Raw genomic sequence first — 18,245 nt, 5'->3', positions numbered from 1 at the left:
GGCTAACTTGACCATGGCTGAGAAAGATCCTTAAGCTCCTCATGTCAGTGACGGGAATCAAACCCAGGACACTCCTTTCCCAAGCATATGGTTGCGAGGCGTAAAGCCACTCGGCTAACTGTGCAGTGTGGTGATATATTATCAAGCCCCACAACCTTATTAACATCAAGTTGGCTCAATTTCCCCATATACTTCTTGCTCACTTACAGTCAGTCTCTCCTCCTCATCAACTGCTCTTAAACTTTCTATGATATCACCTTCACAAGAATGAAAAATCTTTATGAACTGCTCATTAAATATCTTAAGTATATCCTCTGCAGCAGTTGTTCTTATACCATTTTCTCCAATCAGTATCATCCTTCCATAATCTTTTTTTTTTTTTTTTTTTGCTGGCTCCATATTGAAAGAACTCCCTAGGATTCTTTTGACTTTGTTAGCTAACTGCTGCTCATACTTCACTTTTGCTATCCTTACCAACCAAGTCACCCTCCTTGCTTGTTCTTTGTAATCTTCGTGGAATTGATTATTACCACTCCTTTTTTCTCTGTATCACATGCTCAATCTCTTCCTTCATCTATTTCACACCTATCTCATTTACCTTCTGACCCTTGGAATTCTACTTGATAGATCTTGAATATCACCCATTGATCTCCTTTCCAGCCAACTCCTCCTTCCAAACTACACCTACCAGTTGTCTCCTGAGCTTGTCATAATCACCAGCCTTGTAGATCCACATATACCATTTCCTCACAGAGGTTTTCACACTGCTGGCAGCCATCCAGGTAATCACTTCATGGCCACTCACCAACTGGAGGGTGATTTGACACCTCATTTATAATAACATCCTCTGATGAGATGATCAAATCCAAGACCCTCAATCCTTGTGCGCCCCCTGTTGCATACTGCCTGAGGTAGTTTTCCCTTAAAAACTCAAGAAACTCATTTTCTTTATTTCCAATTGCCATCTTATCATCCCAGTCTTTATTGCCATAATTAAAATCGCCCATAATGATCACACTTTTCTTATTTGCTTGGCTTTCTTATTCATTCATAACCACCACTTCAATCTCTCCTTTCTTACTCTCTCTCCTGCTGTTTCACATTGCTTCTTACTTGATCAAGTCATTTGTCCCTATTACCACAATCAACTCTTTTGCTCACATACTCTCATATCCAACGCCTCAATTGCTCTATTGATTTTACCTCCAGGGAAACAAACCTTGTGCATCTTCTCATTTACCACATCTCTAATAATTGAATCCCCATACAATGCCACTCACGAGTCTTTCGTTACCTCTTTCAAACTGATATTCGTTTTCATCATTTTCACTCTTTCATACATATCTCGAATTCTCTTAATTTCACTCTGCATCTGTTTCTCAGCTTTCAAACCTTGAGTCACGTTTCACTCTCATTCACTCTCTCGATTTTATTGGCAGCCATGCACACTTGTTCTCCATCAACACCGCTCACCACCTTATCTTTAATTGCACTCTGTTTTTCAACTTCTGCTACATTCATATCACTTTTGCCTTTCTTACCATCGATTGTTAAGTTCATCAGATTGCTTGTTTACTTTTTCAAAACTTCTTTACCATTTTTTGCTGCTCATTTTCGCTGTCCCTTTTTTCTGTTAGATGAGCACTCATCCGCCGGATGACATTCTCGCTTCTAACACTTTCAGTTACCAATACGTTATCACTCATCAGGTTCTCATTCAGATCATACTTCGCACACACACCTTCCTTCCATCTGCCTTAAATATCCATAATTTATCTACATAATCAAACAAATACATATAGCACACCTCACATTTCATGAAACAACTGAAATCAAAATTTAATTCCTACAAAGACAAAGTTGCCACCATCTCTCCTTCGTTGGTTACAATACTAAGCTCTAAGTTTAACCATTTTGTAAACACATTTAAACTAACAAGCCCAAACACTGCAAGCACACAACTTTTAAAGCAACTATTACTCATAAACACATACTTATATATAATTAATTATTCTAAAAAACTTATCTGAAATGGGAAATGGATGTATAAGTTAGTTGTAAAGAGGCTACTGTGATAGTAGGATATAATTAACGTGAACTAAATTGAGCATTATCATGGTATCCTTGAACACACAGCCCTTGAGGATTACATATCAGGAATTCATGCTTTTAACATCTATTAGTTTTTCTGTGTGGATAACAAATCAGTGTGGGCTATATAATAATGTTTCTGATTATCATTACTGTTCCTTATTTTGCGATATTTGTGTGCTGCTTTTACATTTATTCAATGCTGATTTTGTGCTAAGGCCTAACATGTTGAGGCCAGTAAAGCATATTTGTGAGGAGAGACCAGAAGCAAGAACAGAAAAAGGCACAAAGTGCACTATTTTTTAAATTCTCTTGGATCATTTTCCTGTTGTTCTTTTAATATTAGTTGTGCTAAGTATTTAATTTAGATATGATTTTAAATAGATAAAAGTTATACTAGTAGCAAAAGCTATTTTTATTTCAGAGTGGACTTCTAGAACACAAGGTTTGTCTCAGAGGAGTTACTTGAATGAAAGAGCACTTGCATTTGTCAGAAGATTTCTGTCATAGTTCTTGAAACATACACAAACAAAAATGTATAGATATGTAAATACATATACTATACACCTGAACTGTGTGGTTATGATACATGAATCAATTACAGTCACATAGTTTAAGATAATGGCAGGCACAAAATAGTTCATCTTGTGCCTTATTCTGCTCTTGCTTCTGGTCTCTCCTCACACATATGCCTTACTGACCTCATTAGGCCCATACTTTCAGTTAAAGTAACAATCAAATCAGTTTCTGAAGTGACCAAGAATAATTGAGAGATTACTGGTTCAATACAAAACATATAGCCATTTGATGTTGGTAATGGATGGGAGGGTGGGTTGGTATAAGGCTTTGTTTTAGAAAGTTTTTTTTTGGCTTGGTTACAAGGTATGTTGAACTTAACAAGAAATTATATTCTTGTTTTAATCCTTTAACCAAGCATAAACTAACATCTGTACGAATTATCATCATGCATAGACTTTTACTGGCATATGGCGGCTGTTGTAGATATAGAAGGTAATTCATGCATATTGTTTGCTTATGCATTGGTGAAAAACAAAAAAAAATATATATTTGTTTTGCTTCGGAAGTTTTCCATATGAGAGATATGAAGATTTTTTAAGTTGATGGAATTTTTCTCATTTTTGATTGCTGATAATTCAGTGAGAAAGCAAGTGAAGGAAGGGCTGTTGCTTCTGATATTCTTTGATTTCAGAAACATCTCTTGCTCTCAGTTGGGCATGTGTTTGTTTTCTATAATACAGATTGGAAAGTTCAGTTGTATTTTGGTTTGTGAGTTCGTTTTGTTTTTATTATTTATATTTTGATGTGTGTGAGGTTACTGTACTGTCTGAAAGCCTAGGAAGGAAACATTTTAGTCAGACACTGTGTACCGTATTTTCCGGTGTATAAGACGCACCCAAGAAATTTAATACAATTTTCTGGAAAAAAACCTAAAAAAAACTTTTTCTGTAGGCGGAGGTCCAAAATGTCTTTCAGCTTCCCTATTCCCGTGTTCTTCCGCGTATTTTACAACCTGCAATTTGTAACTTGAAGTATATGAATGTCGCCTGTTTTTTTCCATCACTAAAATCTACGGGGAAATATCAAACTGAACACAAAATATCTCAACACGTCAACTCAATACTGATAAACATCGGTAACTGATTAACTGGATAAGATATTATGAAACTTGAATAGGGACTCCCCGTTCTTAGCCAGTGACGCACTAGAAGTCACGTGAAGGTCACACATCAGTTTGATTGCACCATTAACTGCCTACAAATATCTTGGAACATAAAAGGGAGTGCATATGACTTTGAAAAGAGGAAACAATCTTTACCTTCATTATATAAGACGCACCCCATTTTTAAGATGAATTTTTAAGGTAAAAAAGTGCGTCTTATACACCGGAAAATACGGTGTATTACTTCACAATAATCCTGACACTTTGATTTATAAATGATGTTGTATGTCTATCTGGTCATTAGTTATGATTAAGTTTAGGTTTTTATGAGTTTTTATTTTTCTTACTTTTTCATTTTTGAGAAGACCAATTTAAAATCTGTTCCTTAAAAGGCATTAAGAATGGTTGGAGTGTTTAATGAATAGGAAAGATATATATTTATCGATCTATATATATATAGATCAAAAAATTCAATGTTTCATGGGAATTATTTAAGGAAAAAAAAATTTTTCCCCTCTAAAACAATCCATACAAAATTATGTGTGTATCAAAATACTTATTGAATGGTATTTAGATTGTATAATAATGCATTCCTAAATGCTGTTGGGTATAAGTAATTTTCCTTCCTGTACTTAGCCTATGGCAGTGTTGAATGTGCTATAAATAACACATTTAGCACCTTCAATAGATGAAGCTGACATTTCAAAATTCCACGAGGACCACAAGACCTTTTGATATCCACTTTGGATAAAGTCTTCTGATGTCTTTCTAGTAGAAAAAAGAGGGGGGGGGGGAATGGCACTGAATGTAACACGTTCTGGACTGTAGGAGGCATATATCCTAGGGAATTTTTTTTAGCTATGCGGCCATTGGGAGGAGAAATAATTATGGAAGAGTGGCATTGTGAGATAGAAACGGGAATGGGATGACTGATGCAGGGGACATGGTGGAGTTGTTCGGTGAACATTTTATTGGTGTCTTTCATCCTGGAGGAGTAGATTTTAATACTAGAGGGATGGTGCGGGTTCAAGGTTTGGAGGTGCAGAGGGGAGAGCATGTTCCAAATGGTGAGTGCTCTGGATGTCAGTGGGGCTGTGGGACTGGATGGTGTTTCACCACGGGTTTTGAGAGAATGTGCTAAGGAGCTGACAGCTCGGGGAGTGGAAGGGGGTGAGATAGTGCCATTTCATAAAGGCGGTGGCAGACTGGATGTGTCTAATTGTGGGCCAGTCTGTGTGACATCAGTAGCTGTTAAGATCTTGGAGAAATTGGTTGGGGACTGTATGCAGCATTGGGCAGATGAGAGTGGTGTTGTCTGTGGGGGTCATATGCTGGCCTTTTGTGATAAAGTTACAGGAGCAGTGGAATGGGGAGGGGGCATATACTGCCATTTTCTTGGATTTAGCGAAGGCATTTGACAGGGTGCCACATAGTAGGCTGATATTTAAGTTGCAGTTCATGGGTTTGGATGTCGGGTTGGTCAACTGGATACAGGATTGACTGTCCGATGGGTGTCAGAGAGTTGTGTATGGTTGGGCAGTTTCAGGGAAGCAGAGGATTGCAAGTGGGTCCCACAGGGCTGAGTGCTGGGACGATATTGTTTAGCCTTTATATCAATGACATTGTCAGTGGAATGCAGGGGGATATTCAGTTGTGGGGTCTTGAGGTTTGGGATGCAGCGATGGGATTCTGCATACTCTGTTGGAGGAGGTGAGAGAGATGGTAGATCTGGGGTTGATGATTGATGGAAACCTGAGGTTCAGGGGACATGTTGCAGGGGTGATGAAGGTAGCACACAGGATTGCTGCAGTGGTGGGGGGATGCTGACCTGCAGAGATGGAGGAGTTATCATTCCGTTGTATAGGACCGTGATCAGACCACGCTTGGACTATTATTATCGGGTTTGGTCCCCAGAATTTGAAGGGGATAGATTGGCTGCGGAAGGGGTGCAGAGGCAAATGACAATGACAGTTTCAGGACTGTACAATGTTGGTTGTGAGGATCGACTGAGGGAATGTGGACTGCAGAGTTTGATGGATAGAAGAGGGAGAGGTGATATAATTGAGACTTTTAAACTGTTGAGAGGTGGTTACAGGGTTGACACTGGGGAGTTCTTTTGCTTGGTGATGACAAGGGGCCATCCCTGGAGGTTACAAAAGGAAATTGTGAGCAAAAGGGCAAGAAGTGGTTTCTTTGCATGGAGGGCGGTTGAACCATGCAATGCATTCCCTGATAGAGTGGTGAGAGCGAGAACGGTCAATGAGTTTGAGTGGTATGATAGACTTTGTGTTTCTTAGAGGAGGGGACCTTCCACAGTGAGTCTTGATAGACTTGTGTTTCCTAGGAAGGACCTCTTTGACTCCTTGGAGGCCTAAATAATGATAATAATATTTTATTTTTTATTTAATATTTTTTGTGTGGCTCCCACCCATGAAAGATTTATTTGTAAACCTATAGTAGATTCATACTGTGGGTGGGTTAAGGATTTTTTAAATATATATATTGATTGATTTTATATATTTTTTGGTTTGTTTATTTATTTTTACCTGATGTGAAAATCCGCTCTTGAGACCAAACATGGGACTTGAGACCACACTGGATGATGAAATTCATCCCCCACCTAAGGGCTTTTGTTCTAATTGTGTGATTTTTCTACATCATTCTTTTATCAAGTGGGGTTTTAAAATTGGTTATTCGAGAGTATGATTTCTTGTTAAAGAGCTTATGCTCTGAACTGTAAGTTTAGATGTTCTGGAACTGATTTGAAGCACAGATATTTATTTTATTTTATTATTTATTTATTCGACTCATAGAGATGATAAAGTCAAATCAAGACGATTGCCAATGTTTCTTTCTAGATAAAATTTTGAATCTCGGAGCTTTTTTATTTATTTAATTATATTTTTAGCAGCATGTTAGTAGTGGGATTCTTCTGCTTATTATTATCATCATCATTATCATCAACTTGACACCTCCACAGAGTCAAGGGAACTCAGCAGCATGAAACTGGTGTTTCTTTGCCTTTAATATATGAAGAGTGGACAGAAATAAGAAGAAAAGTTAGAAATAGAAGACAAAGAAGATATTCTTGTTATAAAGTAGTAAGTATGAAGTTTTTATAGTCCTTAATCCATGTAGGATTTGTTTCAGTTGAAGCTGAAAAGAACTTGATTGATTTCCAGTTCATGAGGATAGATTGAAGGTGTGTGGGTTGCAGAGTTTAGCTGATAAATAGAGGAGAGTAGGATATGATAGAAACATAAAGGTTGGTCGATTGGTAGAGCCTCTGCTACTAATGGCTCACAAAAAGTTAAGCAAATTTGAGCATGGTTAGTAGTTGGAAGGGGGTCTATTGTTTGATGCTGTTGGCACACTCGCCCTCGATGAGTCTTTGTACTTCCTGGAGATGTCACATAATAATAATAATAAGTTACTAAAGGGATACTATAAGATTAAAACAGAAGAAAGTTTTCAATACATGGGAAGTGGGGGGTGAGAATTGGTGGGTGAAGGTTGTTCTGTGGCAAAAGAAACTTGTATGAGGTTGTAATCTGAGTTAGTAAGAGGAGAACTGACATCCACAGTATTCTTGGAAGGGGAACTTGTTAGAAAGAGACCAAGTGTGTTGGCAAATTGCAGGGGGGGGCTAGTATTCTGGTAGGAAGATGACGATCTGTATGAGGTGGTTGTTCACGACAAATACCGTCCTGCTCAATTTGTGAAAATGGAGAAGGGAAAGCAATTTGAGTTGTGGAAGTCCCCCAAGTAGGATAACTTCACTGTTATGGTATTTCGACTGTAGAAAGTCAAGCTTTAGAGAGATAATTGAAGAGATCAGAGTCGTTAATGGAGTTTGGAGAGTGATTCAGACAGCATATGAAAAGGTTGGTTCGGCAGAGCAATTTTGAGCCAGATCAAACAGGAGGGAATTCAAGGTTTTGCAATCTCTGGCATGGTATGTCTGTTCTGATGAATGCACAGGTTTTGCTTTTTTGCTTAAAGAACTGTGCAATGTGTAGGTGGACATTGGTTGTTGAGGTTGCCAGTTGGGGGTTCTGATAAAAATAGCAATTCTAGTTTAGATGACCATAGGTAGTGGTAAACATCATTTATATTGCTGAATAGGCCATGAATGTTGGGGAATCAGATGCAGAAATGTTTTTTTTTGGTAAGAATTAATGCTGGTGTTTTTTGGTTTGATTTTTTTTTAAACTATTTTTTGTGGGAGAATTTTTGTTATCTGCAGTAAAGTCATATTTCCTTGGGTTGTGATGCATATACACTATCTGATCAAAAATATCTGGACAGCTGCTCGAAACTGTAATCAGACTTTCCCTGTGACACACTTTCCAGTAGTGAACATTAATACAGGGTGGGTCCACCCTTTGCTTTTATGACAGCTCTAACTCTTCCAGGAAGACTTTCTACCAGGTGTCAGAATGTCTCTGGAGGAATGGCAGCCCATTCTTCCTGAAAAGCTGTAGCCAGAGCAGTTTGTGATGTGGGTCGTTGGGATCTGGAGCAAAGTCGGCATTCTAATTCATCCCAAAGGTATTCTGGATTGGACTGGCAGGCCCAGGGCTCTGGGCCTACCAGTCCATTTCTGGAATGTTATTGTTCACAAACCATTCCCTCACAGACCTTGCTTTATGGCATGTAGCATTGTCATGCTGATACAGACAGTGGCCATCACCGGATTGATCTTCTACTGTAGACAGTACACAATGGGTCCAAATGTCCTTGTACCCTTCTGCATTTAGACTTCATGTAGTGTTATGAGAGGGCCAAGTCCATTCCATGAAAACATACCCACACTGTAACACCACCTCCTCCAAATTTCACTGTTGGCACTACACACACTTGCAGGAATTGTTCTCCAGGCAATCACCACACCCAGACTCACCCGCTGTCCGATGGGACTAGATGTAAGTCTAGTCCCATCGGCCTGCCACATGTTAAAGCATGATTCATCATTCCAAATTGCACATTTCCAGTTGTTCAGTGTTTAGTGATGTTACTCTTTACACCACTGCAGGCGATGATTAGTGTTCACAGGAGAAATTTTGGTTTATGGGCAGCTGCTCGACCATGGAACCTCATTCCTCTTAACTCTCAACGCACAGTCATGGTGCTGGATGCACAGTTAGTAGCACTGCAGAACTCCTGGGTGATTGTTTCACTCGATGTCTGGTGATTTCCATAAACCACCTTCAATGCTCGATGGTCCCTGTTTGTCATTAAATGTGGCCTACCTGACCGTGTTTTTGTTGTGCCTTTACGTTTCCACTTCACAATCACATCAACTGTTGACTTGGGTAACTTGAGGAGGGTTGATGTGTCTCTGACAGATTTCTTACTGATGTGGCAACTAATAACTAGTCCACGTTCCAAGTCACTGAGTTCCCTTGACCTACCCATTGTGCTCGTACTTCTTATCACTGAACAACACACAGCGCCATGTCTCCTTTTATACCAGGAAGTGAGATCGTGGTGGCATCTAGATATCAGACGAATTACAGAACGGCATGCAGATACATTAGATCAGATAGTGTATGTGGGAGGAAGAGATAAAAGGGAAATGGGACATGTAATGAGAGGTGACAGACTCACAAACATACCATCCATACGGATGGAACCGTCTACTGTTCATATGTAGCCACTGTACTTGGTATCCTCCAGTCACAAACTGGCAAAATAATTTGCTGCAGGATTTGATGCTAGCTGATCAGAAAGGATCTGGATTCTTTACTAACTGGTTTGGTCTCATGCACTAGCCAGCAGCCAGCCTGCAGAACCATTTTATTGCTGTACTCCCAAATGAGGGAGGATGCTTCCCCTCCCCACAATATGATTGGAATGTCACTGAGGATCATTTTACTGCATGCGGGAAGAAGGGGAGGGGAGAACAGAAACCTGAATCCATACTCTAGTGACCAGACAGTGGCCACAGCCACTGTCTGGTCACAGCAGTATGATGAGATTTCAGTGGGTGATAGAAGACATCTATGACGTAGAAGTCTAGTCAGCATTTCCTCCAACTAGGAAAGTGTGTATTTGCAGCAGCATTGCTCACTAAGAATGCAAGAGCCCTGTTTGTGGAAATGCTGCAGGAAAGTGGGGATGACTTCACTGCGTAGGCTATATATTGCATATCGATGGCACTTTAGAAACCCAAGTGGGCTACTAAAGTAGAAGGGGAAGGTGGGAATGTGTGGAATATGTTTGCCAGTTTGATGTTCTGTGATGGCTGTTTACTTATTATTATTACGTAACACCTCCAGGGAGTCCAAAGACTCGTCGAGGGAGGGTACCTACTCTACAGCTCTCTGTCTCCACCACTCAATCCAACTATACCAATGCCATCTACTACCCACTGCTAATACTAGTATTTCCACAGACAACCACAAACATCCATGCCCATGGTGGGATTCAAACCAGCAGCCATTTGGCTGGAGAACGGACATGCTAACCACTCAGCTGACCAGACCGGCGCTAGGAACTCCTTACTTCGTGAAGGTTAGTTAATAATATGAATTTGCATTAATAAATTTTATTATGGGAATTAACAGAATATATTCTGTTATGGGAATTAAATTCTGTTATGTGGAATTAATTCCCATCTTAGAAGAAAGTTCACATTAATATTTCATTGAATACATTATTTAATAATGGACTCAGTGATGTTCTCTTAACTAAATTATACCCACACTCATTGTTTTTCATATTTCTTAGTACTGTAAAGAAAATTTCTAGAGAAACTTTTAAAAAATATATTGTTTCATGAAACAGCACAACTCTTATTAATTTTTGGTGTAGTTTAATATATTTTTTAATTTCTATTGTAGCTGTTTGATGGTACAAGCTGTACATATACATATCTTCTGGCAGATACCTTATCTAGGGAAGCTGTTCTGATTGATCCTGTTTTAGAACAGGTTGAACGGGACTTAAGGCTCATTAAGGAACTCAATTTAAAACTTGTATATGCAGGTAAAAATATTTTTTATCAAGTATAGTTCGCCCACCGATTTGAGGTCCCTCGACACTTCTGCGCATCTCAGAAAAAGAAGAATCCATTCCGATAATAGGGTAATCAGTCCGTATAGTGGGATGAGTTGTTTATTATTACCGGTCGGAAAATTAACTTCTCTTTTATGATTATTGTAGTTAACTGTGTTGCTTGTATAACAGTTGGAAAATTTTACCTATAAAGCACGTGATTTTGCGTGTTGGCGACCAATTCGGACGTCCTTCATTTTTTTCTCCCCTTCAGCATGAATCGACTATTCTTGGAAAGACGCGAAGCAGGGACCTGGAAACGGTGGGTGAATTATATACGTAACACATATTAGAGTTAAAATTCTAGTAAAATATATAACATTTTCTGACATTATAAAAGCCCTTATAAGAAATTTTCTGCAGAATTAATATAAAAGTTTGTATAAAAATTTTTATTTTTGGATCATGTGCAGTGATGAAGGCGTTGGAGAGGGTGGTGTTAGAATATATAGTTTGATTCGAAAAATAGATATCTTTTCAGATAAGAGTTCCATGAATTCTGTATGTGTGTGTCAAAACAATAATTCTAATGCTAAAAACGACGACTTTTGGAATGATCTGATATAAGCAACTAAGGCATCACATATTACTATAGTCAACTGAGTTTGTTTTCATGTGGCTTATCTGTTTTGATGAATCAAAAGCCTACCTTCCTCTTCATTTAAGAGCACTACTACATAAAAATATTCACCATCATCAAATTCCTGACATGTACTCTCAGGGGGATGAACAGGATTTTATGATAACACTACATGAAAAAGTTACATCATTGCTAACATCCTGTTGACAATTTTACTCCAAATCAATTGTTTTCCTGCCAACCTGGCAGAGAACACTTGTTTTGCTAATCTTTCCTCGCCCATTCTGTTTAAACCTGGGTATGGCTCTCAGATCAATATGTTAAAATTAGTTTGGACACTCTTGTATAGAGCAAGGTTAGTGTTTGGATTAATTTCTCTCTAATTACATAAATTTATGCAGTTGGCTTCCTACCATATCAGCATTACTAATTCTATTGTGTATTTCTGTATTTAATTTACTTTTGATGTTTCTTCCTATTTTCTTTGTCTTTTTATTGTTGATTTTCATACCAAATTTATTAACCAGTTATTCAGTTTAGTCAGGGAATCCTGCAGATTTGTAGTAGATTTATGTAGACATATAACATCATCTGCATGAAATAAAGAGCTGAGATTAAACATCTCAAATTCTGATTTAACATTTAATACTACTTTCCCGGGGGGGGGGGGATTAGCTGTGTTCTCCTACCAGGATCTTGGCTGACTAGCCATCAGTCATGCTTGTAGCGTGTTGAGCACAGTTAAGCCTGGGATGAATTTCTGTGGTGGGTTGGCAACCTACAACATGGTCAGAAACCCTGATGGAACTGATATAGATGGCAGTGCCAATATTTTGGTGAAGTCTGGAGGGCCATACCCTGGATGTCTTAGTATCATGCCTCCACGTGGACTCCCCTTGAAACATGGTGTCATAATGAGCCATGGCAAAGTTGATACTGAGCAAAGAGCTGGCAGAAAGCTATAAAATGCATCTCCCAATGTAATGTGGCCAGCATGGGAGATTAGTCCACAACCCCCTCCACTACAATGGCAAGAAGAAGAAAGAAAGGCCATAAATCCCATGGCCAGAACGGGCAATCACTGGATGTGACTAAATTTCCCAAACTATATGATTGCTCTGATCGAAACCATTTATGGAGACCAGAGCATGATGTAGTGGGGAAGCATTCCCAAGTAATAAGCAATACTGGAATAGCCCAAAGAATTCATAAATATAACAGTAATCAATGCAATCCTCTTTTCCTCTATATAGGAACATTTAATTGTCAAACACTTAAAGAAGAGGAAGACCTTACCATCTTACAGCAAGAACTAAAACATATTAAATGGGACATCATGGGTTTAAGTGAAGTTCGCAGGCATTTAATAAAACTTAAAAATGAAAGACGAACATTTAATAAAACTTAAAAATGGAGACTACTTATACTATTATGGGAAAACTAAAGGACAATATGGAGTGAGATTTCTAATTAAGAAAACAATTACACACCTTATAGAAGAAGTTAATTATACAGATGAAAGAATAATAGAAATTACATATAATAAACTCTAAACATAAAATCAGGATCATCCAAATATATGCTCCCACCTCATCCCACACTGATGAAGAGATAGAAACATTTTATGACTCACTGCAACACACTCTAGATAAAAAAAGAAATAGCAATCAAAAGTTTACTATAATAACGGGCGATTTTAATGCCAAAGTAGGTCATCCTGTTCACCAAATAGATACAATAGGACCATACATATATGGTACAAACAGCAACTCCGGAATGGCTCTTACAGAATTCTCTATCAGTAACAAGCTTTATATTATGAATACATTTTTTAGGAAAGCCCTCAAAAGAAAATGGACATGGAGAAGTCCACACGGAGAAATAAAAAATGGAATAGATTATATACTGTGTAATAATAAAGAAATAGTTCAAGATACCTCAATACTAAAGTAAAAACAAAAAGTGACCACAGACTGGTCAGAGCCAAAATTAAAATAAACCCCAAATTGGAAAGAATAAAATGGCTAAAAAACAAAAAATCAATAAGTTTTGACTTAAAACCTATTGAAAACAAGAAGGATTATGAAGAAAAACTCAATCAAAAACTAGACTTAATAAATATATTTGAAGAAGAAGACATAGCTGAATTCAGTTTTATTTAAGCAGTTTATTTGCTTAAATAAAATAAGCAAAAACGTAACACAAGTAATAATCTCAGCAGCCAATGAATTCAAAAGCACAAAAAGACCATAAACTCTCAGAGGAAATCTTACAACTACTAAAAAAGAGGCAAAATAACAGAAGAACAAATCCTAAGCAGGCTATCAGAATTTTATAAAGAACTCTATAGTGATCCTTCAATAAATAAATCAAATATAAATAACTCTTCTCCATTGCATATGGAATTCATCCCCCCCCCTCTCCCCATTCACTTAAGATCAAATAAAACAAGTATTAAAACAAATGAAAAATGGAAAATGTCCTGGTGAAGACCTAATTCACATAGAATTAATTAAATGGGGAGGAAACAGTATACCGTATTTTCCGGCATATAAGAAGCACCCCCCTTTTTTGTACACATTTTTTAGGAAAAAAACTTTATCACTGAATATTACAACGAATTTACAGTATTTCAAATATAAAGTAATAAGTAGGTCTACTTTCAACAAATACCTAATCTAACTAGAAAAGAGTATCCATCTTTTAATTTTCTTCATCAAAACCCAGAAATTCATCTCCAGATCTAAATGAAGAGACACTTGAAACCTCTTGTGCCCTTACAGTTTTGTTTGAGGGCACATCAAAAGTCAGTGGAACCTCGTCCATGTTTCCTATCTGCAAAATACTCCTCCACAGCTGCAATCACCTCTTGATTCGAAGAAAAATGCTGACCAGTGAGGAAGAGTTTTAGTTATTTATTTATTTCGTATTCAAACACAAGTAGTACAGTAGTAAGCAAGTGGTACAACATGATTTACACCAAATTAGGATACATTACAGTGAGATCAGCTAGATTTGGTAGATGAATTATACAGGGAAATAATAATTAAATATGAAAAAAGGAAACTATACATAACTTATATACAATAGATGTGGTCAGATATTCCTCCAGTATCTTGCACAGTCAACTGCTCTTTCTGTGCAGGATATAAAGTCCTCTTTTGTGCAAGGTGATGGAAAAAAGGGGCAAGCAAGAAGGTGTTCCACGGAATGGATTGTCCCACACTTACAATTGTCTGGGCCAGTGAGGTAGACCCATTTGATGAGGTTTTGTTTGCAGCATCCTTTCATTCGCAGTCTGTTGAGGCTTTTCCAAGTACTCCAGTCCAAGTGGGCACCATGTGGAAGATGTTCAGCTATTGGAATACCAGTACTATTTTCAAGATATATAGTGCAAGCCATTGTTGAAGTCTTGTCTCTGGGAGGATTTTAGGTGATTCAACAGTTGCCAGGAAGCTATGTCGGGATCTTAGTCTTTGGGGTACTGCGGTTTTGCTGAATAGTGAGAGGCATTCATCATTCATTTGTCTGCTTCTTTCATCAGCAATTAAGACTTTTAGTTTGGGAAGAGATAAAAGTCAGAGACAGCCAAATCTCGGGAATATGGTGGATGTTCCAACAATTCATAGTGCAGATCCCTTAATTTTCCCATTGCCAAAACACCTTTGTGGGCAGGTGTATTGTCCTAATGTAAGATGATTTTTTGCAAACTGGGTCTTTTCTCATGAATTGTTTTGTCTAGTCTGGTTAAAAGATCGGAATAATGTTCCCGGTTATTGTTTTACGTTTTAAGATGATAATTAATAAACAAAATGCCTTTAGCATCCCGAAACACTGATGCCATAACCTTTCCTACTGATGGAACCGATTTTTGTTTTCTTTGGCACTGAACGATCAGCTTCTGTCCACTGTTTTGACTGCTGTTTGGCTTGTGGTGTGTAATGGTGAATTCAAGTTTCATCCATAGTAATAAATTGACTCACAAAATCAGTTTTATTCTTGTTAAAATGCTCCAAGCACTGTTTAGAGATTTTCATGTGAGTGCATTTTTGATCTGCTGTGAGCAAGCGCGCAGCACCCATCTTGTGCAAACCTTTTTCATTTGCAATTTTTCATGCCGAATATATCCTACAAATTCTTTTGAAATGCCTATAGTCTCAGCAATTTCACGCACTTTGACTCGCCGGTCATCCGATACCATATCATGCACTTGAGCAATAATTTCTGGTGTTGTGGACTTTTTGGACATCCTTCACGTGGATCATCTTGAAGGCTGTTATGGCCAAATTTAAACTAGGCAGCCCATTTCTTAATTGTCGAAAAACGAAGACGAAGAATGCCCATAAATTTTGTGAACTTCGAATGAATTGCTTTTGGCGTTAAACTTTCTTTTACAAAGAATTTTATAACTGCACTATTCTCAATTTTATCCATTTCAAGGGATACAGACAACACTTTTGCTTCAGGCAGCTGTATAAAAAAACTACTTGATAGAATGACTTGCAATTTTACATTGATGCTAATGACAGAAAAAAAAATCATGTCGATAGTGTTGCCACCTATGACGAGGCCGAGAACTTTTCAGACCACCCTTGTATAGTACTTTTGAATTGAATTTAAGCAGAAATGACATCTTTATTCAAATTTAGATGCCACATCTATCTAAGCTTGAATTTACATGATATCAAAACTGTTACGTTCATTGTGTACCATATTTGGTATGGCTCTGATGATGTTATTATAATACCATAGAAATGTTATCTGTAAATTTATTAATAAACTAATTAATTGTGATGTGCTTAATCCATTATTACACTTTGCTTTAGTACATGTGTCATAAGATCAAGGACTATAATACCCTATAATATATCATAATATAAAAAGAGTTTTTTTGTTATGTAGCAAGTAAGAGAAGAATTATCATGGAAAGATAACATTACTCAGTGCTGATGGTAGGAAAGACAGAAGCAGAAAAAATAGTTATTACTAAGTGATCAGTTTGCAAGGGTATACCATCCAGGTGGTGATTTTGCAGTTACTGATTTGACAGAGACTGATGTGAGAATTGAGGTAGATGAACTGTGGAGGTAGGAGGTACTTAGTACAGTGTGATCAGAATTAAAGTACAGCAATCCCTTGATTAATGCTTTTTCGATTAGTGCGTCATTTTTTTTTGATACCCAAATTCGATTAGTGCATTATTATATACATCTTAAAAATAAATGTTACAGATTTTTAAAATTTTCGATCTATACATTTTTTATCATCATCATCATCAAATTCCTGCCATGTATCCTCAAGGGGTGTACAGGATATGATAGTGCTACATGAAAAATTTACATCATTACTAACTTCCTATCTACAATTTTCCTCCACATCAGTCTGTTACTTGTCAAGGCTCCAACATTATCAGATCTTATATTTCTATCGTCTAAGGCACTTTGTACCTTATCAATCCACCTATATCTTGGTCTTCCTCTGGGTCGTTTTCCTGCCAACCTAGCAGAGAACACTTGTTTTGCTAATCTTTCCTCGCCCATTCTGTTTAAGTGACCATACCACCTGAGATTAGCTCTGCTAACGCATTTCTGGATGCTGACAATGACAAGTTCTTTCCTAATATCCTCGTGTTTAATATGATATTGCTATTGATGCCATCTGTTCATGCCTCTAATCTTTCTCAGGACTCTCATATCTGCAGTCTCTAGTCTTTGGTCAAGTGTTTTACTTCTGACCCAGCTCTCAGATCCATAAGTTACAACTGGTTTGAACTCAGTCTTGTATACAGCTAATTTAGTGTTGCGACTAATTTCTCTCTTATTCCATATAACTTTATTCAATTGACTTCCTACCATACCAGCTTTGCTGATTCTGTTGTCTATTTCCATATTTAATTTACCATCTTCACTGAAAATTGTGCCTAAGTATCTGAAATGTTTTACTTGTTCCACAGGTTCTCCATTCACAACGCAGTTGACATTTTCAACGATTCTGCCTATTTTCCTCGTCTTTGTCTTTTTATTGCTGACCTTCATACCATATCTATGACAACAGTTATTCAATTTAGTCAGGGAATCTTGCAGACTTGTAACGGATTTATTTAGAAGTATAATATCATCTGCATAAAGCAAAGAGCTGACATTAACATCTCCAATTTTGATATCAGGTTTAATACCACATTCCTTCATAAAGTGATCCATATTGATAATGAATAACAGAGGGGATAATGTACATCCTTGTTTGACACCAGATTTAACATTAAACCATCTTCCTGTACTTCTTTCAATTCTAACTGCTTACTTATAACTCAAATAAAAATTAAGTATTGCTTGATATAATGCCGAATTGACACCATATAACTGTAGCACTTTGAATAGCTTCTCTCTTGACACCTTGTCATATGCCTTTTCCAGATCGACAAAACTTAAATACAGATCTTTGTTATATTCCCATGATTTTTCAATTATTTGTCGTAAAGTGAAAATCTGATCCTGACAGCCTGTATTTGTCCTGAATCCAGCTTGTTCTTCACGAAGCTTTTCTTCCACAATTCTTCTCAACCGTTTCTCAAGTATACTTGCATAAATCTTACCAGGAACACCCAGTAGGGAAATACCTCTGTAATTCTCATTCAGTTTTATTTCCCTTTTTATGTTTGGGTACTATCAGAGCTCTACTGCAATCATCAGGAATTTGTCCCTCTCTCCAGGACTCCTGAACTATGCAGTGCAGTGCAGCCACTGTAAGACTTTTATACCACCATAAACAAGCATTTCTGGTCAAATATCATCTACTCTGCCTTTCCACATTTCAAGCCTTTGATAGCTTTTTCTG

General features: G+C 37.5%; 1 protein-coding gene across 4 annotated transcripts in view; it reads left to right on the top strand.

Moving 5' to 3' along the window:
• The window catches only part of LOC150098270 (uncharacterized), a 120,403-nt gene that overhangs the window by 10,021 nt on the left and 92,137 nt on the right, over positions 1-18,245 (top strand). For 3 of the 4 annotated variants that reach the window (XM_090406242.1, XM_090406239.1, XM_090406241.1), the window contains exon 3: positions 10,618-10,762. In XM_090406242.1, the coding sequence (XP_090262368.1) occupies positions 10,618-10,762 (145 nt within the window). Of the gene's footprint in view, positions 1-6,752; positions 6,874-10,617; positions 10,763-18,245 lie in introns of all 4 variants that reach the window. The other variant, XM_090406240.1, reaches the window with a different exon arrangement.

Source organism: Typopeltis vanoorti, chromosome 16 (assembly GCF_054136105.1).
Source record: "Typopeltis vanoorti isolate ZY-2024b chromosome 16, IOZ_Tvanoo_1.0, whole genome shotgun sequence".
Lineage (NCBI taxonomy): Eukaryota > Metazoa > Arthropoda > Arachnida > Uropygi > Thelyphonidae > Typopeltis > Typopeltis vanoorti.
The sequence above is the reverse complement of the archived record's forward strand: the minus strand, read 5'-3'. Positions and strand labels throughout refer to the sequence as shown.